At 65.4% G+C, this 27538-nt stretch overlaps 1 protein-coding gene across 1 annotated transcript; it reads right to left on the bottom strand.

The window, feature by feature from the left end:
- Positions 1 to 632: 632 nt before the first annotated feature.
- On the bottom strand, positions 633 to 23998 carry B4GALNT4 (beta-1,4-N-acetyl-galactosaminyltransferase 4). Its single transcript, XM_054171769.1, has 20 exons — positions 23663 to 23998; positions 14906 to 15021; positions 14151 to 14261; positions 13251 to 13346; positions 12889 to 12979; positions 12507 to 12607; positions 11925 to 11992; positions 9896 to 9974; positions 8080 to 8146; positions 7123 to 7266; positions 6785 to 6894; positions 6397 to 6497; positions 6048 to 6130; positions 4126 to 5377; positions 3244 to 3551; positions 2584 to 2737; positions 2178 to 2250; positions 1937 to 2090; positions 927 to 1053; positions 633 to 806 (listed from the first exon to the last, which is right to left on the bottom strand). The coding sequence occupies exons 1-20, from the start codon at positions 23811 to 23813 to the stop codon at positions 692 to 694; spliced, it is 3501 nt and encodes a 1166-aa protein (XP_054027744.1). The 5' UTR covers positions 23814 to 23998; the 3' UTR covers positions 633 to 691.
- Between the last annotated feature and the right edge of the window lie 3540 nt (positions 23999 to 27538).

Raw genomic sequence — 27538 nt, 5'->3', positions numbered from 1 at the left:
AAACCCCAAACCAAGCGAACCAGACACAAAACTTCCTGAAAACAGCTTCCTACCTCATAATTTCACAGAAATTAGCTTGGAAACAGCATTTGCTCTCCCCCTGCTCCCACACTGGCTCCAGGCTCTGCCCTCTCCCACCCCGCTGCAGCCCCCTGGGCACAGGCAGTGCCAGCCTGCCCAAGAGGCTTGGGCCCCCACCCCACACGTCCTGGTGGGGCAGGGCAGAGCCAAACCCTTTTGCCCTCCGTGGTGACTTCTCTGGCGCTGGGAGGGGGAGCAGGAGGGTTTGGATGGCCCCAGCTGGCCTGTGCCCCCCCTCAGCTCTCCAGCCTGGCACAGGGACGTGGGGCTGGGCATTTTGGTGGGGGGTGACCTAGGAAAGGGGCTGCAGAGCGAGTGCCAGCTGCCACCTTGGGTACCACAATCCAGGCCCTGGGCACCCACCGTCCGGCCCTGCAGCCCTGGCAGCAGGACAGCCCTACCCTGGCATCAAGGGGTTAATAAATTCGGTTCTGACTAAGAAATTAGACCCCTAAGAAAACGACCACCCCCTGCTGCGGCCCCCCCGCCCCCCCCCTCCCCACACGACCCCCCCTCCTTCGCGTCCCTGCGAGCAGGCGCCGGGCTGCGCCGGCGGTGACCTGTCCGCGGCGGGCACCGGGGGCTGGCGGCTCCGTGCCGGGCTGGGGCACTACTCCCGGGGGGGCTTCTTGCTGCGGGCGTTCCACATGCCCCGCTTGGAGTGGTAGTAGTGGTAAAAGTTCCTGAGGCGCAGCCGCTCCACCTCCAGCCCGCTCTGCAGCACCCTGCGGGCAGGCAGCGCAGCGCTGGGGCGGGGCAGGCGGTCCCTTCGCCGCTGCGCCGCCCCGGCCCGTGGCCAGCCCTGCCCCAGGGGGGCTCAGGGGGTCCAGGGCCCCCAGTCTCACCTGTCCAGCAGCTCCCAGTCCTCCCCGCCCCAGCGGTCTCTGAACTCCTCCGTGTTCATCCCTCCCACGCGGTCGAAGTCTGACTTGTAGATGCCGAAGAGACCGAAGCCGTTCACCTCCCAGTAGCCTGGGAAGGAAAGCAAGGGGGAGGGGGGTGGGTGGACCCCCAAGTCCCCAGGCTGCCACCTCTGCCACCTGGCGACCACAGCACCACCCTGCCCCGACCCTCCTGCCCACCACAGATCCATTCCCATCGCTGCTGCTGCCTCCTGTGTGGGTGACAGCCCAGTTCTGGGGGCACCACACCCAGTGCCCATGGAACAGTTTGAGCTGGAAGGAACCTCAAAACTCCTCTGGTGCCAAGTGCCCTGGCACCCGCAGGGGCACCTCCCACTACAGCCCTGCATGTCCAGGGAGGGGACATCCACAGCCTCCCATGGGTGCTCCTCAAGCACCCATCCCCAGGCTTGAACCTCCCCTTGCTGAGGGTAAGTCCAGGGGGGGGAGTCCCTGCACAGCCCCTGCCCAGCTCACAGCCCCTGCCCAGCCCACTGACCCCTGCCCAGCCCCTCTCAAGCCCAGCCCACAGCCCCCTACCCAGCCCCACTCAAGCCCAGCTCACAGCCCCAGCCCAGCCCCACTCAAGCCCAGCCCACAGCCCCCTGCCCAGCCCCACTCAAGCCCAGCTCACAGCCCCAGCCCAGCCCACTGCCCCCTGCCCAGCCCCACTCAAGCCCAGCTCACAGCCCCAGCCCAGCTCACAGCCCCAGCCCAGCTCACAGCCCCCTGCCCAGCTCACAGCCCCCTGCCCAGCCCCTCTCAAGCCCAGCCCACAGCCCCTGCCCAGCCCACTGCCCCCTGCCCAGCCCCACTCAAGCCCAGCCCACAGCCCCTGCCCAGCCCACTGCCCCCTGCCCAGCCCCTCTCAAGCCCAGCCCACAGCCCGGGGCCGGCGGGCAGCCGCCCGGGGCGGGCAGGGGACCCTCCCCGGGGCGGGGCCGGGGGCTGACCGTTGGGCTCTCGGGGGGAGCTGCCGCAGCCCAGCCGCATGACGATGGGGGCGAACGCCAGCTTGCCCTCCACGCAGTGCTTCCGGATGCTGTCCAGCATGTTGGGGGGGAAGTGGATGTGCAGGTCACAGAGGAAGACGATGCTGTGCCCGTCCTGCGGGGGGGACACGCCAGGCAGGGGGGTCAGGGCCCGAGGCGGCGGCAGGGAGAGGGAGAGCTGCCCCCTGCCCCCCGGGCTCACCTCCACCGTGTCCACGCCGGCCTGCAGCCCGGCGGAGCGCTCGAAGTTCCCTGTGCGCCGCAGGTACTGGTAGCTGGGGGGAGGGCAGGGCAGGGCGGTCAGAGCTGGCGCCTGAAAGGGACTCGGCACCGGCAAGGGGAGGAGAGCTGCTCGGGCAGGGGGCAGCTGCCTGCAACTGATGCTGAGGGCTCCCCCCGCAGAGGTTTCTGCGTCCCCAGCCTCTCCAGCAAACAACAGCCACAGAAGGAGGTGGAGGAGAGGGGCAGCAGGGCAGAGATCAGGGCCAGGCTGGAGGTTGTGCCATCACCACCAGGCTGGGCTGCTCCAGCCCGAGGAGCCCCACGGGCTCCCCTCAGCAGCTTGAGGGGGAGCAGGTGGGCGCTGGTGTGCACGGGGGGGGGGTTACCGAGGCAGGTGGGCATCCTGCAGGGCCTTCTCCACGTCCATGTCCTCGCTGTCGAAGTCCACCAGGATGACATTGAAGTTGGCATCCTTGGTAGCCTCATACAGGTGAGCCATGTCCGAGATGAACTGCTGGACCCAGCGGGCCTGGTTCTTCACTGCCAGACAGACAGACAGCCCTCGGGCTCACCACGGGGGTCCCAGGCACGCCCCCTCCCCCAGCCAAGCCAATACTCTGACTGAGCAGCCAGAGCCTCAGCCTCCCCCCTCCCCCTGAGCAGCCAGAGCCTCAGCCTCCCCCCTCCCCCTGAGCAGCCAGAGCCTCAGCCTCCCCCCGGCCCCGAGCAGCCAGAGCCTCAGCCTCCCCCTCCCCCTGAGCAGCCAGAGCCTCAGCCTCCCCCCGGCCCCGAGCAGCCAGAGCCTCAGCCTCCCCCCTCCCCCTGAGCAGCCAGAGCCTCAGCCTCCCCCCTCCCCCTGAGCAGCCAGAGCCTCAGCCTCCCCCCGGCCCCGAGCAGCCAGAGCCTCAGCCTCCCCCCTCCCCCTGAGCAGCCAGAGCCTCAGCCTCCCCCGAGGCAGCCTGGAGGATGCAGTCAGGGGACGGAGGCGCTGCCCTCAGGTGCCAGGCAGCACAGGGCCCTGCAGGGGGCATCCCGCTGGCACCTACCGGGCACCACGAAGTGCACCATGACGTCCTGCCGCCAGCTGAGCCGCAGGGGCCGGCACAGGATGGGCTTTCCGTAGAGGAGGCTCCAGGGGCTGGGCTGGGGCTCGGTGGGGCCCGCGGCCAGGCCCTCGGGGTTGGGCTGGGCGCTGTGGTCCTGCCGGGGCTGGCGCAGCAGCACGTAGACGTACTCGGAGAGGCGCAGCGTGCGCTGCCCGCGCTCCGACAGCTCCAGCTCCAGCAGGTAGCGGTTCCCCCGCGCCGTGTCCCGGCGCTTCTCCACGTTGATGATCCTCAGCAGGGTGTAGATGCTGTGCAGGAAGCCGCCAGAGGAAAACACTCAGAGCTGGGCTGGCTGGAGGTGATCTTTCCAGACCGAGTCCCTCCCCTGCTGCCAGGGCACCGCCCAGCCACAGCCCTCAGACCCCAGATCTGAAACCCCTCCGGGGATGGGCACCCCACCACTGCCCTGGGCAGCCTGGGCCGGGCTTTGGCAGCCCTTAAGGGGAAGAAGTAGTTCCTCATGTCCAACCTGAACCTCCCCCGGGGCAACCTGAGCACATTGCCTCTCGCCCTGTCACTTGTTCCTTGGGAGAGGAGACCAATCCCCCCCTGGCTCCAACCTCCTTTCAGGGAGCTGGAGAGAGCCAGAAGGTCTCCCCTCAGCCTCTGCTTCTCCAGGCTGAACAACCCCAGGTCCCTCAGCTGCTCCTCCTAAGGAGAAGCATTTGAAAGCACCACCCCCCTCCACCGCCCCCCAGGGGCTCTGCTCCCTTGCAGCTCCCTTGCTCGAGGGCTCAGCCTGACCCCACCCTGGTCCTGAGGAGCCAAGCAGAGCCAAGGCACATTCCCCAGCCTCGCACCCGGAGCCCAGTGCCTCCCTACCCTCCGTTCTTCTCGTTGAGCTTCTCCATGTACTGTGCCACCACCTCCACCACCTCGCCCTCGCCCAGCTGCAGGTTGCCGGAGACGTTGCAGCGCAGATCGTTCCAGTCCGAGCGCAGCAGCTCGAAGTCCACCGAGCTGACGCTGAACGTCCTCTGCCAGTTGATGGAGTCCTCCAGCCAGCTCTGCTGCAGCTCCCCAGCCTCGTAGCTGTAGTCTGACACCTCTTCCTCCTCCTCCTCCTCCTCTTCCTCCTGGCCCTTTCCCTCCTCCTGCTGGGACGTCGTCGTTTCTGACATCTTCAGGAAGGAGGTCACCTGCGTCCCCTCCGAGCGGGAGGCCTCAGAGGAGTTGTAGTCGGTGGTGGCTGCTGTCCTGCCTGGGGCAGGGGTTGTGTCCTCCTGGGCCTCCCTGCTGAAGAGCCCTTCGGTGCCGAGGGCCAGGAGGTTGGGCAGCGCCCGCTGCTTGGTCCCCAGCTTGGACAGCCGATCCCACTTCCTGCCGCCCGCGCGGGCATCCCTCCGCCCGGCAGCGTCCCTCTCCTTGGAGACGTCGCTCAAGAGCCAGGGGGAGCGGCGGCCAGGGACGGCATGGAGCTTGCTGGAGGTGATGGGATGCTTCTGGGGGCTCCTGGAGCGCAGGTGGACTTTCTTCAGAGGCTTTGGGTAAAGGAAGATGCCAGGGAACGCTGGCTCCCGGCCCGGGGCTTTGCGCTTCCCCGGCTGCAGCCTGGTGACGTAGACCTTCTCCTGGGCCTTTCTGTCCTCCCTGGCTGCTGCAGCCTTGCTGGGAGGCAGCGTCTTGGCTTTGCCCCCAAAGATGGGAACAGAGAGCTGGGGCTGGAGGCTCAGGGTCTCTGCCTGCTTCGAGGTCACCAGAAGCCCCAACTCATCCTCCTCACCCTCGCTGGGATCCTGCGGTACCCACCTGAGCCTCCGCCCAGGGACCGCCTTCCCTGCAGGGCCAGCGTCCTCCTCACCACCAGGGGTGGCTGCTGGGCTGGTACTGGCCTGGTGGGGTGTGCCCCAGCTGCCCAGCTGCCCAGCTGTGCCCCCCTTCCCCTGGGCCTGGCCCTGCTTTCGGCGGAAGCTGTAATAGTCCAGGTCGTCCCCGTAGTCCCCGGGCAGCAGAGCTGCCTCTTGCCCCTTCCCTCCAGGGACTGGCCCCAGGCTCTTCTCCTTGGCTTCAGGAGGTGGGGCTGTGGGCTCAGGGCTGTCCACTCCTTCTTCCTCCTCATCATCCTCCAGGAAATCTGGGGAGTAAAGGCAGCGACAAACACCCTGAGGGTCCAGGCTGCTCAGCACCTGCCCAAGGTGAGGAGGCAAAGATTGCATCCAGCAAGAGGAACCCTTGAGCAGCCTCTGGGTGAGGGAGATGGAGCTGGTTGGCACTGACTGATGGGCACCAGGGCTGGCAGCCAGGAACAGGCCAAGGGCAAGGCAGGCTTGGAACAGCCTCTGCCATGAGCACCCCCAGACTCTACCCCAGCTCTGCTCCTGTCCTGCTGCCCTCTGGCCAGGCCAACCCAGGTGTGGGCACACGGCTTCAAGCAGCAGGGAGGGCAAATCCCAACCCATCCCACTCTCCATCCCAGCACAGTGGGCTTGGAAGAGACCTCTGCAGATCCCCCCCCCAGCTCCAGCAGCCACCCACAGCAGCTTGCCCAGGACCACAATGCCCAGGGGGGGTTGGAAGCTCTCCGGAAAAGGAGACTCCAGAGCCTGGAGCCTGGGCAGGGCTTTGCAGCAGAGCCAAGCAGGAGGTGTGACCATGGAGTGCTCCACACTGCCCTGTTCTCCTGGCATCACTGGGGCAATCCCAGCGAGCCTCCCCTCCAAGTGGCAGCTGGAGGGTGCAGGTGGTGTGTGCTCAGCCAGGCAGCAGGCTGCTGAGACGCCCCAGGGGCTGCCAGTGCTACTCACTGTCTGCGTTGAGGAAGAGGAACGCTCGCTGGCGAGGGTCCTCCTCCTCCTCATCCATCTTCATGTACTTGTAAAAGCCAAACCTGGGGATGGGGAGGAAGGATGAGCTGCTGCAGGTAAGGCACAGACAGGGAGCAACCTCCTCAGCTGTGGCACAGCAGCTGGGCACAGCCTGGCTCCAGGGGGAGCACTGCCAGGACTCGGGCTGCGACATGCCCGAGAGAGGGGCAAGGAGGAGCCTGGAGGTGACCCTGCCATGGAGCATCACCTCAGCACCTTCCTCCAGCTCTCTGAGCTCCCTGCTGGCATCAGCCCCTCCCTGCCCTGCAGGTGCCAGCCCAGCACTCACTTCTCCAGGTAGAGAGGGGACTCCCTGTAGAAGCATTTGTTCTCCATCTCCATGTGGGTGAGGCGAGTGAAGTCATTGGGGTACACGAACGAGAGGTAGACCTGGGGGATGAGCAGGCTGCCATCACCCAGGAGCAGGGTGGGCTCCTCCCCAGGGCCAGGAGCAGGAGACCTGAGCCCCCCAGCAGGGACCCCCACGGCAAGGTGACCTCCCCCTGCGTCTCAAACACCACGCAGGGCCTTCCACCCAAACCCTCCCCGGCGGGGATGAGGAAGCTCAGCCTGGTCCCTCTCCTGGGCTTCACTGGGTGGGGGATCCCTGCCCTGGGCTGGGGGATCCCTGCCCTGGGCTGGGGGCTCCGTGGTGCCTGCCCCAGCAGCACACTCACAAACTGCAGGCCCTGGTAGCGGGCGATGGGGAAGTCCTTGACCACGTAGGTCGGGCTGTAGGCACAGGGCACCAGCACGTCCTCCAGGCGGGAGGCCTCGATGGCAGGGGCTGAGGACAAGCAGGCACAGCTCAGCCCCAGGCTGTGTCACACCCACCCCTGCAACTCCCCCCCGGGAGGCTTTGTGGCCCACACCGTCCCAGCGTGCCCCCCAGCAGGGACACCACCCCCCAACATGTGCAGGGGCAGGGGAGGCGCCCTGGGGGGCTGTGGCAGCCAGGGGCTGCTTTTGGCCCCCACCAAGGAGACTGTGAGGGGGCAGTCCCACCCCCACTTACTGAGGAAGAAGGTGTCCCTGGGGTCAGCCTTCAGCATGTCAGCCCCATGCTCATCTTGCTGAGCCTCCCAGAGGTAGCTGCCACTGTGGCTGGCCAGGGTCTGTGGGATGTGCTCCACGTGGTTCATCTTCAGGGAGGACTCATCTGCAGGTGAGGGCAGGGGCTGAGCCCCCCAGGCATGCCCCTGCTGCTCCTGCTGTGCCAGGAGCATCCTCCAGGGTGGCACCTCCCACCCTTCCCACCAAGAGGGCTCTGAGGATGATGGATTCCCCCAGGTCCCCGGGGAACAAAGGCAGCAGCAGGGCAAACCCAGCCCCTCCAGCCCCCTCCCCTGCTGAAGACCCCGTGACTAATCACAGCCTAATGATTATTGCCATCAGCTGATGGCCACGGAGGGGACAAGGGCACAGCTGAGCTCAGCCAGGCAGCCCCAGCTCCAAGGGGTGGGAATGCTCTGGGCTTTACCTGCCAAGGACACAGGAAGGAAAACCTTCTGCCCACAGCGGTGCAGGACCCTGCAGCACCAGCTGGTGTTGCTCCTGCTGAGGGATGGAGGCAGTGCAGCTGCAGCCAGCCCCCAGAGCCCCCTGTGGGAGGTCACCTTGGCCACACTCAGAGCTGCCTGCACCCCTGGGTGCTCCCTTTGCAGGGGAGCTGTTGGGAGCAGGCAGGTCCTGAAACCCACTCCTGAGCCTCAGGTTGCTCTGCTCAACGTGGGGAAAGGCTCCAAACACCTCCCTGCAGCGTGGGCAAACCCAGAGAGGGAAGGAAGGAAGGAAGGAGGATGCTCTGCACATGCTGGTGTGCCCCATGGCACAGGAGGAGGGTCCCCACTGTGACCAGAGGGCCTAAAGGGGGTTGGGACACTGAGACCTTTTGCCAGGATCTCATCTGCTTCCCCAGCTCTGGAGCAGCCCTCCCCTAGCTGCGGCAGCAGGAAGCCCCTGGGGCCCTCACCGGTGTAGAGGGAGATGTAGGAGGAGTCAATCACTTCAAACTTCAGGCTGGGCAGGAAAACTCTCCACTGGGAAAGACAAAGGGAGATGGAGAATGAGAGGAAGGGTGGCTCAGGAGGCAGCTGCCCAACCCCAGGCACCCCAGGATGGGTCCTGCCCTGTCCTCAGCTCCCAGAGGCTTTGCTGCACTGATCCCAGCTTCAAGCCTGCAGGACAGGAAGCAGGGAGAGGACTGATCCTGCCCCAGCACAGACCCAGGCACATCTTCTGCCCCCACCCAAGTGATCTGGGATCAGCAGGTGTCCCCCAAGTGAGTGGAGAGAGGAAGGCTGCTGCAGGTGGGGCACAAGCTCATGAAGCTTCCCCCTCAGATGCCACCTGGCCCCTCAGGGAGCTTCCCCATGGCTGGAAGTGTTCAGGGCCAGGCTGGATGGGGCTTGGAGCAGCCTGCTCTAGAGGGAGGTGTCCCTGCCCAGGCAGGAAGGGCAGAACTGGAGGAGCTTTAAGGTCCCTCCCAACCCATGCCCTGATTCTGGGCCAGGCAGGCCAGCCCCAGCCCCCCTGACACCGAGGGAGGCAGCAGTCAGCATCCTGCCTCACAGGGAGGGATGGTGCTGGGCTAGGGGCAGGTTCTCCACATGCCCCCCTCCAACCTCAGGGATGGAGTGGGAAGACCACAGCCCCCAGCAAGGACCTGAACCAAAGATGACCTGCACCAAGTCCTGCTCCACCTTGCTCTCCTCTCTGCAGCCTGCAGGCACATCAGCAGCTGCCTTTGCAGCGGCTAGAGAGGGTCTTTAGAGCTGCACCACTGAGCCTGAGCTCTAAAAGCTCCTGGAGCCTTTGTCCAGACGAGCCCCTGGTGCCCACGGGGAGCGTGCCGAGGCCCTGCCCCCCTGCTCCCCTTTCTCTCTGAGGGTCTGAAAGCCTTCCCTGCCTCCAGCAAACCTCTCTGCCCTTCTGCTTGTTCACAGCAGCCATGCAGAGCTTATCAGGGTGGAGGAGGAGGGGAGAGCAAGGCTGAGCTGGAGGAGGGTGCTGGGGAGGAAGGGGTGGCAGCAGCCTGCCCCATGCTGTGCTGGCACAGGTTTGTCTCCAGTGATTAATGGCTTGGGAGAGAGGAAACCTTTGCTGAGGAGCCAGCAGCTGCCTCTCCCCTCCTAGCTCCCAACACCCACTGCAGGCTCTGCCAGGGCTGTGCAGCCAAGGCAGACAAGTCCAGATCTGAAACTCCTGGTGTCTCTAGAGGGGAGCAAGGAGGAAGGACCCACTCCATCCCCCCAGCCACCTCTCCTCCCACTGAAGCTGGGATGAAGCCAGCAGGGTGAGCTGCAGAGGTGTCTTGGGACCTGGCCTGGGCTCTCCTTGCCCATGGCAATGGCTCCTCAGAGAAGCAGCCCCCAGTGGGGACCTCCCCCCCCCCCAAGCCCTTCTGCAGCAGGCAAAGGAGAAGGGAGAAGGGCTGGGGCTGGCCATGTGGAGCTGAGGTTCCCAGCACCACAGGAGGCTGGAGCAGAGGCACCACTCCATCAGCACCCACTGCAGGAGCAGGAGGGAAGCACAGCCAGGCCTTTAGCTGCCCAAAGGCCATCCCAGAGGCTGGGACGAGCACAGAGAGCAGCCCAGGGAGGTGGGAGATGGACCCCAGCTGCCGCAGGGTCACCGAGTCCTGCCCTCTGCATGCCACAGGCTGGGGAACTGCAGCTTTGCTCCAGGAGGAGGCAGCTCAGCATGGCTGGGGGAGCCCTGCTGCTGGCCCTGGACAGGACAGGGCAGAGAGGGGGGCAGCAGGGGGGCAGCAGGGGGGCAGCACTCACTCCAACTTCCACGTGGTCGGAGCCTCGGTCATCTTGTTTGTGCAGCAGCTCGAAGTAGTAGCGCCGGGAGGACAGGAGGCTGCTCGGGGGGAAGGAGCCGGTCACAAACCATGGCACAGCCACCTGCAGCCACTGCCAGGGCGGTGCCAGCACCCCTGCCGGGGCAGCCAGCCCGGGAAGCCCTCCCTGCCCCGCTGGCGTGGGGCCGAGCCCCCCGGGGCAGGACGCGGCACCGCTGCCCCAGCGCGCGGCTGAGCTGCGGGAGGTCAGGGCTGCTGCGGCCCCATCCCAGCACCGCTGCTGCTGCAGCCCCTGGGGCTCAGCTGCTGCAGCCCCATCCCAGCACCGCCGCTGCTGCAGCCCCTGGGGCTCAGCTGCTGCAGCCCCATCCCAGCACCGCCGCTGCTGCAGCCCCTGGGGCTCAGCTGCTGCAGCCCCATCCCAGCACCGCAGCTGCTGCAGCCCCTGGGGCTCAGCTGCTGCAGCCCCATCCCAGCACCGCTGCTGCTGCAGCCCCATCCCAGCACCGCCGCTGCTGCAGCCCCTGGGGCTCAGCTGCTGCAGCCCCATCCCAGCACCGCCGCTGCTGCAGCCCCTGGGGCTCAGCTGCTGCAGCCCCATCCCAGCACCGCAGCTGCTGCAGCCCCTGGGGCTCAGCTGCTGCAGCCCCATCCCAGCACCGCTGCTGCTGCAGCCCCTGGGGCTCAGCTGCTGCAGCCCCATCCCAGCACCGCCGCTGCTGCAGCCCCTGGGGCTCAGCTGCTGCAGCCCCACCCCAGCACCGCCGCTGCTGCAGCCCCTGGGGCTCAGCTGCTGCAGCCCCATCCCAGCACTGCTGCTGCTGCGGCCCCATCCCAGCACCGCTGCTGCTGCGGCCCCATCCCAGCACCGCTGCTGCAGCCCCATCCCAGCACCGCTGCTGCAGCCCCATCCCAGCACCGCCGCTGCTGCAGCCCCTGGGGCTCAGCTGCTGCAGCCCCATCCCAGCACCGCTGCTGCAGCCCCATCCCAGCACCGCTGCTGCTGCAGCCCCTGGGGCTCAGCTGCTGCAGCCCCATCCCAGCACCGCTGCTGCAGCCCCATTCCAGCACCGCTGCTGCTGCAGCCCCTGGGGCTCAGCTGCTGCGGCCCCATCCCAGCACCGCTGCTGCTGCAGCCCCTGGGGCTCAGCTGCTGCAGCCCCATCCCAGCACCGCTGCTGCTGCAGCCCCTGGGGCTCAGCTGCTGCAGCCCCATCCCAGCACCGCTGCTGCTGCAGCCCCTGGGGCTCAGCTGCTGCAGCCCCATCCCAGCACCGCAGCTGCTGCAGCCCCTCGGGCTCAGCTGCTGCAGCCCCATCCCAGCACCGCCGCTGCTGCAGCCCCTGGGGCTCAGCTGCTGCGGCCCCATCCCAGCACCGCCGCTGCTGCAGCCCCTGGGGCTCAGCTGCTGCGGCCCCATCCCAGCACCGCCGCTGCTGCAGCCCCTGGGGCTCAGCTGCTGCGGCCCCATCCCAGCACCGCCGCTGCTGCAGTCCCTGGGGCTCAGCTGCTGCAGCCCCATCCCAGCACCGCCGCTGCTGCAGCCCCTGGGGCTCAGCTGCTGCAGCCCCATCCCAGCACCGCCGCTGCTGCAGCCCCTGGGGCTCAGCTGCTGCAGCCCCATCCCAGCACCGCCGCTGCTGCAGCCCCTGGGGCTCAGCTGCTGCAGCCCCATCCCAGCACCGCCGCTGCTGCAGCCCCTGGGGCTCAGCTGCTGCAGCCCCATCCCAGCACCGCCGCTGCTGCAGCCCCTGGGGCTCAGCTGCTGCAGCCCCATCCCAGCACCGCTGCTGCTGCAGCCCCTGGGGCTCAGCTGCTGCAGCCCCATCCCAGCACCGCAGCTGCTGCAGCCCCTGGGGCTCAGCTGCTGCAGCCCCATCCCAGCACCGCAGCTGCTGCAGCCCCTGGGGCTCAGCTGCTGCAGCCCCTCTCCCCACAAGCAGGGACACAGCAGGTCTCCCCCCAGGGAGGCCAGGCAGGGCAGGGGGTGGGGGGCAGGGCACACTCACCGCAGAGGTTTGGAGACCTGAGAGCTGAACTTGGTGAACTCCCCTGGTGCTGTCCACTCGGTGCCCAGCTGGGGGAGCAGGGAGGAGCAGGTGAGAACACCAGGGGCACCACGGGCCAGGGGGCTCCGAGGCCTGAGCCCCAGCAGCCTGCAAGAATCTCTGCTCCACCCCCCTGGGCTCTGCCAGGCTCTTCAGGCTGTGACAGCCCAGGGGCTCCAGCCCGGGGCCTTGTCCTGCTCTGGGACAGGAGCTGCTCTCTGGCAGCCACAGCGAGGATGGGACCAAGATGGTCCTTCAGAGGCCAGAGCAGGCACAGCCAGGGAGAGAGAGGGACCAGGCTGGCACAGCCCAGCACTGCCCAGGGCACAGAGGAGCAGGAGAGCTGCTCAGGGGAGGGACAGGAGGACCCTGCACGCTCTGCTCAAGAGCTGCTGCAGCTGGGGACAGTTGGTGGTGGCTGGAGGGCACCCAGGGGTCTGAACCACCTGCAGTCCTGGGGATCCCCAGAGGGCACTCAGCCAGTAGGAGCAGAGTGAGGAGGACCCTCAGGGGTGTGGGGAGAGGCAGGAGGGTGGCACACACCTTGCCCACGAAGGCAGCCAGCCTGCAGTTGGAGGGACTCTCATCAGAGCTGAGCCAGAACTCGGAGTTGTCATCAGACGCCACAGAGAACTGGAAGTCCCCTGGGGAGAGCAGAGCAGAGCAGCAGCTCAGCACAGGGCAGCTCCAGCAGCAGGGGCCAGCCTCAGCAGCTCCTGGCAGGGACCTCATGCCACAGCTCTGTCCTCTATGGGACTGGGGCTCTGCCTCCCACCAAAGCAGCCGGGGAAGAGGCTCAGTGCTCCAGAAGGATCCTCCTGCCTGGCAGCCAGGGGGCTCAGGAGCTTTCCCTGCCGAGACGGCTGAGGAGGGGAGGAGGAGGAAACTGGCCCGGGGGCGGCAGAGGCGGAGCTCCAGCACTCACCGTCCTTGAAGGGGTGGATGTAGCCAAAAACCCTCAGCCCGTAGTTCTTCCACTTGGGTGACACGGCCAGCTTCCTCACCGTGGTGCGGCTCTGCGGGCGGCAGCAGCAGCTCGTGCCCAGGCTCCCGCCCTGCACCCCACTGCCCACCTCCTCCTTGCCACCCTGGCACCCAGAGGGGACCTGGAGCTCCCTCCACCACCCACCTCCCCCTCCATCCCCGCTGGGAATTGCCTGCCTGGAACCACACCAAGAAGCCTGTGAGCAAAGGTCTGGAGGACCAAGCCCAGAGCCAGGGGCTGCCCAGCAGCCCCCAGAGAAGGGCAAGAGGACTCCCCCCGACCCCCCCAGGGCTGGGACTCACGTGGGGATAGAGTGGGAAGTGGAGGTTCTTCCTCAGGTGCCTCACAGCCCCTCCACACCAGTCTTCAAAGACATGCAGGTTCGCTTTCCCTTTGTACTGCAGGACAGGATGGGGAGGTGAGCAGAGCCCCCCCACACCCCCAGGGCAGTCTCACATCCCTGTCACACCCCAGGGACGTCACCTGCCCAGCTTCAGCTCCACCCTTGTGCCAGCCCCAGGGGCAATGCCCACACCCAGCAGATAATCCTCCTGTGCTGCTCCCTTGGGCCCAAGGGCACCTGGGCAAAGGCTTGGCTGAACACAGCACCAAAGCCCCCCCCAGGCTTCTGCCCCCCTCAGCCTTCTGCCCCCTGCCCCCCCAGCCTTCTGCCCCCTGCCCCCTCAGCCTTCTGCCCCCTGCCCCCCTCAGCCTTCTGCCCCCTGCCCCCCCAGCCTTCTGCCCCCCTCAGCCTTCTGCCCCCTGCCCCCCCAGCCTTCTGCCCCCCCAGCCTTCTGCCCCCCCCAGCCTTCTGCCCCCTGCCCCCCCAGCCTTCTGCCCCCCTCAGCCTTCTGCCCCCTGCCCCCCCAGCCTTCTGCCCCCCCCAGCCTTCTGCCCCCTGCCCCCCCAGCCTCAGCACACAGCCAGCACCAGGCCATGGGCACAGCAAGGACGCATCTGGAGGAGCCATGCAGCCAGATGTGCCCTGGCACACCCACACCCCGCTGGGGCTGAGGCACCCCAAGAACTCCTCAAGGGCTCCACACCGACCCCAGGAGCAGGCAGAGCCTCCAGGCCAGGTGGAGGATGGCTTAGAGATGGCTGGGGGGGGCTGCAGGCTGCCCACGGAGGGGCCAGGCAGACCTCCTCCTGGGACCTCTCCCACCACCCCCACCCCCCTTGGCTGCCCCCTGCCCACCCACCTGCTCGTGCCAGGGCAGAGCCTGCTTGGTCAGGTTGAGCTTGGGGCGCGGGGGGGCTCGGTGCCACCGCTGGCCTCCGGGCACCCAGCTGCCCAGGTCCTGCCCATCGCTCTGCCGGGGGGAGAAGGGAGAGGTGAGACATGGGGGGGCCAGGGCAGCCCAGCTGTGCTTGCAGGAGGTCCCCCTAGATCTACCCCCTCACTCTGGTGCCCAGCCCTGCCAGGCGAAGCCGAGAGCCGGCAAGGTGCGGCAGGAGCAGAGCAACGCTGGCAGGAGCCCCAGGGAGCAGCGATGCCAAACGTGCCACCCAGACCTGGCCTCTTCCTCTGCTGAGGAGAGAAACCTCTCCCAGGCAGGGAGGTTTCTGCTCACCTGAGGCTGCTCTGGTGGCTACTGGGAACGGAAAGATCACAGAATCAGAACTGTTTGGGCTGGCAAAGCCCTCTGAGATCAGAGAGGCCAAGTGCAAAGCCAACCCCCCCTGCCCACCAAACCCTGTCCCCAGTGCCATGGCCACCTCCAGCCATGGGGACTCCACCACCCCCCTGGGCAGCCTGTGCCAGGCCCTGACCCCTCTGGCACCAAGGAGATTGTCGCTAAATCCAACCTAAGCCTCCCCTGGCACAATCCTTGGACCCCTCAGCCAGACGAGGCTCAGAGCCCCCTGCTCTGCCTGGCTGTGTGCTGGGCAGGGCGCTGGGACCACCCTCCTGCCCAGGTGCCACCCCCAGGACCCCCTCCCGCTCCGCCCTTACCATCAGCTCCTCCTCGTGGCTCTCGCTGGAGTCCTCAGCCTTCCTCTGCTGCGCCGAGGTCTGGGCGGCCCCCAGCCGCCGGCCGGGGTCTGTCCCCTCCCCCAGCCTCTCACCATCTGCCAGGGGAGCAGAAGGGCTGAGCCCAGAGCCACCTCCCGCCCCCTGCCCACCCCAGCGACCTGCCCTGTGCCAGGGGCTGCCACCGCTGCTGCTGGGCAGGAGGGGCATGGGGGCTGGCAGCAGGGGGAGCAGCGACTGGGGGGGGTCTGACTCCTCTCATTGAGCTGCTGGCAGCTCAGCAGCAGCAGCTTTAACTGCCCACCCCCACCCCCCCCGGGGCCCTTGATGTAAGGGGCAGGGAGGATAAGCTGCTGGGGGGTCTCCCTCCCTAGCCACCCGCGGGGGCACCCCTGCCCCTTGGCCCCCTGCCCCCAGCTCTCCTGGAGCCCCTCACTGCCCTGCCCCAAGCACACCCAAGGCTCCTGCTGAAGGTGGAGATGAAGACCTTGCTGTCAGCCCAGACACAGGCACCTGGGGGTGCCCCCGGGGGGCCAGGGCAGGTGGGACTGCAGCAGCCTTTGCTTCCCAGCACCACAATAACCAAACAGCCCTGAAAGAACAGTGCAGGCCTGGGCGAGGCACCAGGTTGGGGGGGGGTTGGGGGGGGCAAAGGGCTGCCCCTGAACATTTCAGAACCCCCAAAACCAGGTGGGCTGGAGGGAGGCTCCTGGCACAGGCACACAGCTCCTGGCAGCACTGAGGGAAGCTCCACACAATGGCTGGGGAGAAAGGTGCCCAAGAACCACCACCACAAACACTGAGAGACCCCCCCCAAACCAACCCCACCCCCACATCACAACAAGGGGGAGCCCCAGATGTGGTGAGCAGCAGCACAGCTCTGTCCCCAGGCTGAGGGCATGGCAGCAAGGGGGGCACCAGCACCCTGCCAAGGGTACAGCGAGATGCCGCCGGACCCTCCCCATGAGCCCAGCAGCAGCTCCTGGGGAGCTCCTACCCCAGGCACAGCCTCAGTGGGAGCTGCTGGGCTGGCTTCAGAGCCCCCAGCCCAGCCAAGGAGGGGCTCCAGGTGCCCAGAGCCCCCTGCCACACATCCCCCAGGCCATTAGTATTCCAGTGGCCGCTCAGGCAGCGTCTCCTTGGAGATGGCAGCGCAGATCCCAGCCCCACCGCGGGGACAGGAAATTAAGCTCTAAAGCCTCTTCTGCTCCCAGCCATTCTTCAGCCCTGGCAGCTCCAGCCCCCTCCTGGCAGCTCCCTGCTCCCTCCTCCCCTCACCCTTCTTCATCCTCACAGCATCCCCGGGAGCGTGATGGGGACGCGGCAGGGAGGAGTGGGCCCGGGTCCGACACCCCCAACTCCCTCACCCTTGGGACCCCTCCCCAGCCCTCCCAGGGATGCTCCCAGCACCCCTCAGCATGCCAAGGTAGTGCTGAGCCATGGATTCATCACAGCCCTCAGGAGCTCTCTCTCCCAAGGGTCCTGCAAGGGATGGGATGCAGCAGCTGGCTCGGTGGTACCCACGGAGGGCATCTCCTCTGGCACACGTCTGCCACGGGATCTGCCAGCTCAGCACACACTGTGGCTGCAGGCTGGGAGTGCCAGGCTGCCCCCAGCACAGACCCCCCCCAACCCTCTGCTGCCAAGCACCAGCAGCAGCCCAGGCCTCGTGCTCAGGCAGGGCTGGATGTGGCCACCCCCTTCCTGCTCACTCCTGGGCACCACACCTGGGCTTGGGTCCTGCCCCAGGGCCCTGGGGAAACTGCAGAGAGAGAAACTGCAGCAGAGTGTGGGAAACAGCACCACAAGCCACACGCTGCCTGCATCGTGCAAGGCTCTCACTGACCCCAAGCCATGAGCCCTCTGCTCCTGTCCCACCCCCTGGCTGCAGCCCCCCCAGGGACCCTGCCAGGCTCAGGCAGCTCCTCTCAGGCAACACAAAGGAGCAGGGCAGGGCCTGTCCTGCCCACTGCCTGGGTACCCCCAGGGCTCAGAACCTGTGTGCCCTCTGCAGACCCTCTCTCTGCTTGGGAAGGAGACAACTGCTCACTCCCAGGGGCAGCCACATCCCAGGAGGGGTGAAAGCACCAACAAAGCCCCAGAGGAAGGCCTCCAGGTCCTGTGCCAGTGGTTTTTCCCCTGCAATTTGCATATTGGGTGGGAAAGTCAAGGGCAGCCTTTGGCCAGACCCCCAGGTGCCAACCAGCCCCTGGACCAGAGAGGGAACTGCCAGGACCCTGCCCCAGTCAGCATCACTCTGCTCCCCCCAGAGCCATCAGCCCCTTTGGTCTGGAGAGTCAGGGCAGGTGAGAGGAGGGTGAAGCAGAGCTGGGAGATTGGTTCCTCCCTTGGCTTCCTCCTGCACATCCCCTCAGCACCCTGCAGCCCCATGCCCAGCCCTGCAGCACCTCCAGGACCAGGGCAGCAGCACTGCAGCAGTTAATGCCAACCCCAATCACCTGCTGCCCTCCCCAGGGGCCAGGGGAGCCAGGCAGGGGTGGGCAGCAGGGCTGAGGAGGGGGAGGAGGTCTTGAGGACTGGGACCTGCTCTGGGGGCAGCATGGCCTGGGGTGCTGGCAGGAGGCCCTGAGAGCTCTTGCCCCAGGGGTGCAAGAGGCACAGAAACCAGCAGCCAGCTGCCAGCCCCAGCAGCCAGCCAGGGCCAGCAGTGCTCCTCGGGATGAGAGCATGGATGGAGGGGGCCAAGCCCTGACCCCATCACAGGGGGGGTCACAGATTTTCCCTGTTATCCCCACAGCCATGGAGCACCCCCAGGCTGCCCCCCTGCTCTGAGGAGCACAGAGAGCCTTTCAGGCATAGGCTGCTGCCTCCCCACCTCCCTCCTCCTCCTCTCCAGCAGGCTGAGGGCATGTATCTTGCTCACCCTGAACACAGCTCCTTTCTTCAGCTGGCTTTTGGAGTCAGGATTTCTCCTGAAGCTCTCTGGAGCCCTTCCAAGCCCCCCAGCGTGGTTAGGGATGCTTCTCACTCCTGCTTCCTCCTGCAGCTCCTAACTGCTCCCAGCAAGTCTCTCCTCCACTGTCACTTGCAGCAAGCTCATGCTGCTCTCCCCCACCACCCCCCCAGACCCAGGGACAGCCTCAGACCCGGCCCAGCCAGCCCAGCCTGCTTGGCATGGGTAGGGAGCAGCTCCTGGGAGCATCCCCAGCAGGATCAGGCCTGGGATTTCCCAAAGCCCCAGCTCCATCGTGGCAGGGCACCGCCAGCCCCTGGCACTCGGCACCTCCACAGCTTTGAAACCCCTCCAGGGATGGGGACTGCCCTGGGCAGCCTGGGCCAGGTCTTGACAGCCCTCAAGGAGAAGAAATTCTTCCTCATGCCCAACCTGAACCTTGGCAAGCATCCCCAGAGGTGCAGCAGCTTTGCCCTTGGAGCAGAAGCCAACACCCCAGCCCCAGCCCTCTGGGCCAGGTGAAGCCTCAGCAGCTGAGGACTGTCCCTCTGGATGACCCCACAGCAGCTCCTGGCACAGACACAGCCACCCAGCACACCATGGCTGGTGCCATTACAGGTTCAGAGGGCACCAAACCAGCTGGCAGTGGCACATGGCTCCTCAGCACCACACCACCAGGACCAGGACCCACCTGCTCCTCACCCCCAGGCTCCCTCAATTGCCTCTTTGATGCTGGAGCCAGTGGCACGGAGGGGCTGTGAGCACTGGCACGTAGCTGGTCCCCAGCTGGGGATGCTCTCAGCTCCCTGCATCCCTCCCAGCCCAGAGCCCCCAGGCCCCCCGTGGACAGAGCTCTGGGGCCTCCAACGCTCTCACCAGGGTGCTCTGAAGCTGCTCAGCTCCACCGAGGTGAGGCTGGAGGGCAAATACCTCAGAGACAAGGGTCCTGCCCACCCCGTGCTGCCCAGAGAGGCTCTCCACAGGCTCCTTCCACAGGCATCCACCTTCCTCCCCACACAGAGGGGGAACCACTGACCCCCCCCCCGAGACACAACATCAACAGCTCCGCAGTTACAGGAGGCTCCAAATGGAGCCCCGAGGGGAGGAGAACAGCACAGGAAATGAGCTGACAGCAAACGGCCACCCCGGAGGGGACCGGGAACCTTCCGGGGGTCCTTTTGTGTCCCTCTTTGTGTCTTCAGAGCACTCGAGCCGCCAGAACATGGCACAGCCCAGGGCTGAGGACCTGCTGACATGTCCTGATGGCCACCCCCCTGCCCCGGGGTCTCTGCGGGGAACTGGAGCCACAACCTCCTCCTCTGGGGAGGGGCCAGGCAGCCCCCAGGCCCGAGCATCCCTGGGAGCCGCTGCATCCCTGCTGCGACTCCCGGCATGGGCAGGGCCAGTCCCCAGGGCTCTGCCCCCGCCCTCACCCATCCCACCTCACCCATCCCACCTCACCCATCCCTCCTCACCCATCCCACCTCACCCATCCCACCTCACCCATCCCACCTCACCCATCCCTCCTCACCCATCCCTCCTCACCCATCCCTCCTCACCCATCCCACCTCACCCATCCCTCCTCACCCATCCCACCTCACCCATCCCTCCTCGCCCATCCCTCCTCGCCCATCCCACCTCGCCCATCCCACCTCACCCATCCCACCTCACCCATCCCTCCTCACCCATCCCTCCTCACCCATCCCACCTCACCCATCCCACCTCACCCATCCCACCTCACCCATCCCACCTCACCCATCCCTCCTCACCCATCCCACCTCACCCATCCCACCTCACCCATCCCTCCTCACCCATCCCTCCTCACCCATCCCACCGCCGAATACGTCGGGCAGAGGGAGCAGGACCCGGAGCCAGGGCTGTGAAGCCCTTCTCCCTGAGCCTGGGGTCGGGGCCAGGCTCCCCCCCACCTCTCACTGGTCATGGCTCTGGCCCCGAGCTCGGCATGGGGTCCCCACGCTGCCACTGCAGCCCCCTGTGCCCCCAGCGCAGACACAGGACCGTGCCCGGGCCCCGTGCCCGCGCTGGGATGGGGCCAGGGGCCCCAGTGCCAAGGGCTGCCTGGGCACACCAGGGGCGGGAGTGGGGCGATGCCAAGAGGAAGCAAAGCAGCACCCAGCCTCCTCCTCACAAACCTGCTGCCCTTCCTCTTCAGAGGGTTCTTCATCATCCTCTTCTCTGCCTGCCCCCAGCATTCCTGACAGAAGGAATGAAGCCTTCCACAGCCAGCAGCAGTTCAGCATCCCAGTGAACACCACAGCACTGCCACAGCCCCCTGCCCCGGGGTGCCTGCGGGCCCTGAGCCTCAGCCCAAACCCCCTCCCGACCCGCGAGACCCCCAGGGCCAGGTCCCCAGGGAGGGACAGTCCAGGACAAGGCTCTGCCAGCAGCAGGGGGCTGAGCACCCGAAGAGCACCCAAAGAGCACCCAAAGCCATGGCTGTGCCCTGCTTGGAGCCCTTGGGGACTGTCTGGGCATAGCAGAGGGGTGCCCCGGCGCCAGGCACCAGCAGATCTCCTTCCAGGTGAGCTCTCAGGGATGCAGCCAGGCTGTGTCCCTGCCTGGGCTTTCCTCCCCAGCCACGAGCTGGCTTTAGCCTCCCCCAGCACGGATCCTGCCCTCCCCAGCCACAAACCCTCCCAAACCCCAGCCCAGGGCAGTTGTGTGTTCAGTGCCAGCTGTGCCCCCACGGCTCGATGCCCGCAGCAAGGCAGCTGCGGGGCAGGAGCAGCCCTTGCCAGGAGCCAGTTCAGGTCTCTGCTGTTGTTTCCTCCTTTCTCCCTTCCCACCTGGCACTTCCACCCCACTGCCTGAGCCTCCAGCTGGGAGCACACCAGAGTGGCCTCATTCCTTCCGATGAGGAATCCGTGTGCTCAATTAGGCAGAGCAGGCTAATTATCTACTTGTGGGAGATGGGAGGAGGGGGAGGCACAGCTCAGCAGGGGCCAGCCATGGCCCTGGAGGCTCCAGCTCCATGTGTGGCCATGGGCTGGGCCAAGGGGGCATGGGTACCCCCCAAAATAACCCCCCTGTACTTCCACTCTGCTCCTCGACATGTGCTAGACCCCACTGGGCCTGGGGCCCCCCCACCTCACCCCCCACCAGCTTCCTCAAGGCTCCTGCCCTGCACCTTCAGCCTGCAGGATGTCCCTCTGCTGGGTGACAGCTCACCTGATAAGGGTTAATTAAGCCCCTGCCAGCCAACAGCAGGATCCTGGGCTTCAGGCAGGGACAAAACCCAGAGTCATCTCCAAACCTCAGCCCCCCTTGGTGCACAGACCTGGGCAGCACTGCTGCCTCCTCCCCTGCCACCTCTGCCCCTCTGGGGACAAGTGCACCCCCGTTCCAAAGCCATCTGAGAGCAGCACACACCAAAGCTCCCCACAACAGGGTCCCAGCTGGAGATGCCATGGACCCACAGGGCAGGAGGAAGAAGACACAGGCCAGGAGACACCCCCCCCCAGGCCAGGAGACCCCCACACACACCCCCCCTGATTCACTTCAGCCCAGGGACACCTACTAAGCCCCAGGGAACACTTGGTGCCCTCTGCTTTCCACGGGGAACAGCACACACTGCTGGCTGTGCTCCACCACGGCCTGGGGCAGGTCCCCTGCAAGAGCTGGGGACAGAGGAGAGCAACCTCCATCCCCACCACAGCCAGAGGAACAAAGTTCTTCCTTCAGCACCCCGCGAAGGAGGCTTCAGTGTGAGCAAGGTGGAGGGGAGAAAAAGCCTCTCTGGACAGAAAGGGCTACCCTGGAGCCCTCCCTCCAGCACAGCTCAGCCCCAAGCCCTTCCCTCTCTCCTAAACTCTTGCACCAGCTCTTCCCTGTACATTTCCCCCTCAGATGTAGATGGGTTTATTCCTTTTTTCTTTCTTTTGACTCCATTCAACAGCTTTCCAACTAAAGCAGCTCCCTGGCTCTCCCACTCCAGCTCTTTGCTGGGTTGCAGCAGCAGGATTGGGATCCATTCACAGGTGAATCCCCTCCCCAGCTCCCACCCAACCCCCTTCCATCACCATGCTGCCAGGAAATAAAACAGCAGGACCTAAACTCAGTTTTCCCTCAGGCTTTAGGCACCTGTGGGAGCAGCACCTCCCTAGAGCCTGCTCCTGCAGAGCAGAGAGGGCATGGTCTAGCCCAGGTCAGGTCCAGCCTCTTCTGGGGAGCACCCACCTCACTGCACCCCACCCAGAGCAGGTGCCCATGGTCCCCATGGCACTGGGTGAATCCACACTCCAAGCACCACTGGAGCATGGTCTCACCCAGCACCTCTGAAGCCACAAAGTCCCCACGCTGTCCCCATTCACTCCATGTCCCTCTCTCTTTCCCCACCTCCCAGGGACCCTCTTCCCTCAAAAGCCGCACACCCACCACCCCCAGAGCAGGGCTGGGCAGCCCTCCCCGCTGCAGCAAGCCCCCACCACGGAGCACCCCGAGGGGCAGGCTGGGATGCAGGGCACCTCAGAGCGGGCAAGAAAAGGCACCCACGGGGTTCGGCACCCAAAAGCACACCCAGGGAAGCCACCAGCACACGGGCATCGCTCTGGGCATCCTCGCAGGACTAAGCCCCGAGGAACGCCTTGTGCCGCCCGCTCCGCTGCATCCCGACACGCGGAGGGCCCCGACCGGGGCTTTCCCAGCCAGCCAGCCGCAGGGCCGCTGATCCCACAGCATCCCCGCCCCCCACAGCCCCCCACAGAGGAAACTGGGCCCTCCTCAGCAGCGGGGGCATCACGGAGACACGGGGCAGCTGCTCCTGGGCCGACTTCTCCAACTTGTGGCTTTTCCATCACAAGTAACCCTGCAGCTAGCAGCGGGCAGCCTCCCGCCTCCCGTCTCCCCTCCTTCGGGGGATGCACAGCAGCTCATTTCCTGCTTCCCTCATTAGCATCAGACCGATTGCACTGTAAGGCCCCAAAATGTGCAGGCTCATGCTGCTGCTGGGTCGGAAACTTTGCCTTTGCCAGCTGCCAGGCTTTGCCGGCCACCCTCCCCGCTCCCACCAAGCCCAAATAAGCACCAGCTCCCAGCTCTGTTTTGGACAAAAACCGCTCGGCGAGTCCAGCCCCCACCAGAAACCTTCCAGCTCAAGTTTCACCCGTCAATATTTCGTGCAGTCCTACGCCCTGGAGCAGCCCGACGAGGTCTGCAAGGGTGAAGCTTGAAGGTGCTGGCACCTGCCCCGCCGGAGCATCCCGGGGTGCGGGAGGATGGATTTTATCCAAGCAGAGGCTGAGGAAGCGTTGGGGAAGGCTGGGAGGGTTGGGTTTGCCCCTTCCAGGCAGCGACGAGCAGCTATAAATGGCCTTCTTTGTCATCGCAGCCAGAGCGGCGGATGGAAAAATGAGGACGGAGCAGCTCGCGGGGGAAGGGGAGGGGGGGAATGAGAAACCCCCGACCGGTCTGGGGGTCCCTTCTGGGTCTTCTCTGGGGACCTCGGTCCCCGAAGGCACAGTGCTGGGGTGCGGTGCCAAGGTGCCGATGGTCCTGCTCTCCCCAAACCCACTTGGGTGCTGCAGGATGGAAAAACGCCGGGGGGGGGGGGGGGGGGGAGGGGGCTCACCGGGAGTGAGTCTCAGCCCCGGGGGTGCTTGGTGACAGCGGAGCGGGAAACAGGGGATCCCACCCCTGGGGGTGCTGGGTGACAGCGGGGGGATGCTCTGAAAGCAGTTTAGTGGGGTAGGGAACACCCAACACATTCTGAAGGGGAAGAGGACCCCCAAAACCCAGCAAAGCCTCGCACCGAGAGATAATGAGGGTCAGGAGGGGGCCCTCCGGTCTTGCGGGGGTGTCCCCGTTACCTCTGCCGTAGGCGAAAGGGAGGCGCAGGGCGCGGCCCTGGCGCACCAGGCTGATGTGGAGGTAGGTGAACCAGACGGCGAAGGTGAGCAGCACCAGCAGCAGCAGCAGCTTCAGCTGCTTCCGGAGCTTCTTCACCGGGAGCCGCGGCATCCTGCCGCCCGCATCGCCCCCGCCGCCGGTACCGGCCTAGCCCCGGCCCATCGGGCTCCCGGCCCGGGCTCGTCCAGCCCTGCCCAGCCCGGTCGCTACGGGCCGGCTGCGAGGGCAGCGGGGCGGCGGCTCGGCGCGGAGCCCCCCGCCCGCCCGGTGCATGGCCGCCGCCCCGGCGCCGGCTCCGCGGCTAGGCAATGAATGAGCGCGGCCGCGCCCGGCCCCGGCCCGAGCGACGGTGCCGCCCGCCAATCGCGGCACGCCCCGCGCGGCGGCGCCGCCAATAGCTGCCCAGCAGGGGCGGGGCTTGAGGAGGTGCCGCGCGTCTCCAGGCAGCGCTAGCGCCGCGGGCGAGACCATGCGGAGAGCGGCGGGGGAGGTCCAGACCCGCTCCAGACCCATTCCAAGCCCGATACAAACCCGCTCCCAGCTCCGTTCCCGTTTCCGGTCCCTCCCCAATCCCGGCCAGTTCCCGGCATGTTCTGAAGCCGTTACTCTTTTCAGCCCCGTTTCCAGTCCCGTTCCAAGCCGCGGCCCGGCCCCGTTCCCAGCCCCGTTCCAAACCGTTCCCGACCACATTCCCAGAATCGTTCCAAATCCGTTCTCGGCCTCGCTCCTAGCCAATCCCAGCCCCTTTTCCAGAACCATTCCCAGACCCGTTCCTAGTCTCATTCCCGGCCCCGATCCCGGCCCCGCGCGGCGGGAGGGGGAGCGCTCTCCGTGCCGCGGGGCCGCCCCCCGGCCCTTGCTCCCGCCCCGGCGGGGGTGGTTCGTTGCCACCAGGCTGCAGTGGGGTGGGCGGTATGCCCCCGCTGCCCCCTCGCTGGGCGCAGGGACCCCAGGGCTGAGGCCGCCTCTGCCGGCAGGGCCGCTGGGAAGCCCAAGGGCTGCAGCTCGCCCTGTACAAATCCCGACGGTAATTAACAATAAGGCTTAATTAGAATGAGGGACACCGAGGCCCTTGGGCTGCTCCTCGGGGCTTGCGCTCCGCCGGCGTTCAGCGGCTGAGACCGGGCGCAGCTCACTGCGGGGCTGCTGGCGTCGGCTTTCCCCCGGCAGCTCCACAAGCTGCGGCTGGGGCCGGCACAAAACCACGGCAGAAATCGGCAGTCAGGGGGGAAGCGACATTCCCAGCCGGGTGGACTAGAGGGCACCAGTGCTCTGCTCGGCGCCTCCCCAGCCCGGCCCCGGCAAGCTGGGGAAGGTTAATTAGCTCCTCATTAATTAAGCCAAATTTAGCGGGAAGCTCTTCCTTAGGAGTGGAACCCTTCAGTGGGCCAGAGGTTTCCGAGGGCTGCCCCAGCCGAGGGGAGGTCAAGATGCGGGAGGAGGGAGCTCCGGCAAAGGCTCTCCCCACAGATGCAGAAGATCTGGGGAAATCCAATCGGTTTTGCCTCATTTTTGCCCCAGGCCAGCAAAGGAAGCAGGAGGTGACAGGCCAGGACAGGGCTGTCTGCGGAGCCTCCTGCCAGAAGAGCAAACCTCAGCCTCCTTCCACCCCACCAGCAGCTCTGGGAGGTTTGGGAATGTACCAAAAAACCCCAAATCCTGAGTGGCCCATGCTGATGGAGGAGAGAGGCTGAGGCACGAGGTACAGAACTGCAGGAGCAAGTCCTGGTGTGGGTGAGCAGTCCCAGCCCACCTGGGGCACCTCCAGTCTGCCTTCATGCAGGGGTTCTGCACCATTCAGTCGCTCAGGCACAACACAGCTTGGCCAGATCAGACACTAGGAAGAAATTCTTTCCAGTGAGGGTGGGGAGACACTGGAGTTGGTTGCCCAGGGAGGTCATGGATGTCCCCTCCCTGGAGGTGTTCAAGGCCAGGTTGGAGGGGACCTTGAGCAACCTGTGCTGGTGGGAGGTGTCCCTGCCCATGGCACAGGGGCTGGAACTTTAAGGTCCCTTCCAAATAAACCCAGCCTGTGACTCTATGACTTGTCACCAGCACCACACCACCTGTTGCTGGTCATGGTCAACCCCTGCAAAGCAGCTCTAGCTCTGCAGTGCTTGTGTTGGTCCAGATGTCCCCAGAGTCCATCTTGCTGGAGTCACTGATCTGTGACACCGGGTGGTGCTGGGGGGGCTCCAGGACATGTCAGAAGAGTTTGGGCATTGTCCTGAGGTACCCATCATGGAGAGCCTGAAGCTTCCCAGAAGTCAAGACCACATTTCCAGGGCCAGGTTGTCCTTGAGCTTGTTTGTTCTAAGCATGATCAATCCCAGAGCTGCCAGGGAAGCTTCTTTCCTGCTTACATTCCAGGGTGCAACAGGCATTGTGCTGCATTAACAGCAGCAGCCCAAGGACACCCTGGGAGAGCTGGCTGCTGGGCAGCCATGGATGGGCATCACTGTGAAGGGGGTGGCACCCTCGGGGCTGCAGGGAGCCAGCACAGGGCTGTCCATGGGTCCCAAAAGATGTCCCCAACCTTCCAGCCTTACCCCATGCTTGTGAGGGACTGAGTCTGCTCCACAACAGCAGCCTTTGTCCCTGCCTGCTCAGACCCTGCAAAGCACTGCCAGGGCAAAGGGTTGAGCTGGCAGCTGCCCAGGGCACTCTCCAGTCCCCCTGCAGTGGGGTTTGGGGATTCAGAGGCAGGCACAAGCCCAAGCCCTTCACACACCATCCTGCCTGGAGAGCCAGGAGGCCCCAGCCCAGCCTCCACAAGGCTCTAAAAGAAAGGGAGTGGGGGCCTATGCTGTGCCAAGGGTAGCTCCCAGCCAGGCTCCTCTGGCCAAGCCCTATTCCTCGGTGGAGAAGGAGCTCCAGAGGCCAGGAAGTTGTGTCCATAGACCATTTCAGCCTGAAAATCCTGGAGGCAGGAAGCTGGGGACTGAGGCTGGGAGTGGGAAGGAAGGGGGAATCCCAGCTCCACTCTGCAGAGAGGCCTCTTTCAGGGCTTCTTCCCCAGTCACCCTGAAACGTTCACAGTTGACCCTGGATGTCCCCAGGAGAGGGAAAAATGAGGGTGGACAAAACAAGGGACAGAGAAAAAAGGAGAACAAAAATCAGGAGGTAAGGGAAGAAGCAGAAAAAAAGGGGGAAAAGAGTCAAAGAGGGAAAGAAGGAAAGAAGAGAGAAAAGCCAGAAAGAGGAAGGAAGGGGTTAGAGAACACAGGGGGAGAAAAAGAGAGCAAAGAAAAGGCAAAGAAGAGGATGAAGAAGGAGGCAAAGAAAGGGACAAGTCAAGAAAAGAGCAAAGAAAAAGGGCAGAGGAGAAATAAGAAAGGAGGAGACAAAGAAAGGGGGAAAGAAGTGCCCAGGAAAAGAGGGTGGCAAAGAAAGGGTTAAAGAAGGAAAAAATAATGAGGTAAAGAGAGATGGGGAAAGGGAGCAAAGAAGGGGACAGAGATGCAAACAAGGAATGAAGATGGGGACAAGGAAAGGAGCAAGGAAAAAGGGAAAGAACAAGGGAAAGAAGAAAATGGAGAAGGGGAACGAAAGGGAATAAAGAGGAAGAAGTCAAAGAAGGGGTGAGGAAGGGTTAAAGAAAAGAGCGAGGAAAGAGAGGAGCAAAGAAGGAAGAGGGGTGGGGAAGGGGCAAACAAGGAAACGAAGGGGACAAAGGAGGGAATAGAGAGAAAGAAAAAGAAGAGGACAAGGAAAGAGAGGGGCAGGGAAAGAAGCAGGGAAGGCTCAAAGAGGAGAACGAAAGGGGCAGAGAAAAGAAGGGGCAAAGAGCGGGGTGACAAGGGAAAGGGGAGAGGCGGGAACTGCTGGAGAGGCCG

The sequence above is a fragment of the Dryobates pubescens genome, chromosome 22 (genome assembly GCF_014839835.1).
Source record: "Dryobates pubescens isolate bDryPub1 chromosome 22, bDryPub1.pri, whole genome shotgun sequence".
Taxonomy (NCBI): domain Eukaryota; kingdom Metazoa; phylum Chordata; class Aves; order Piciformes; family Picidae; genus Dryobates; species Dryobates pubescens.
The sequence above is the reverse complement of the archived record's forward strand: the minus strand, read 5'-3'. Positions and strand labels throughout refer to the sequence as shown.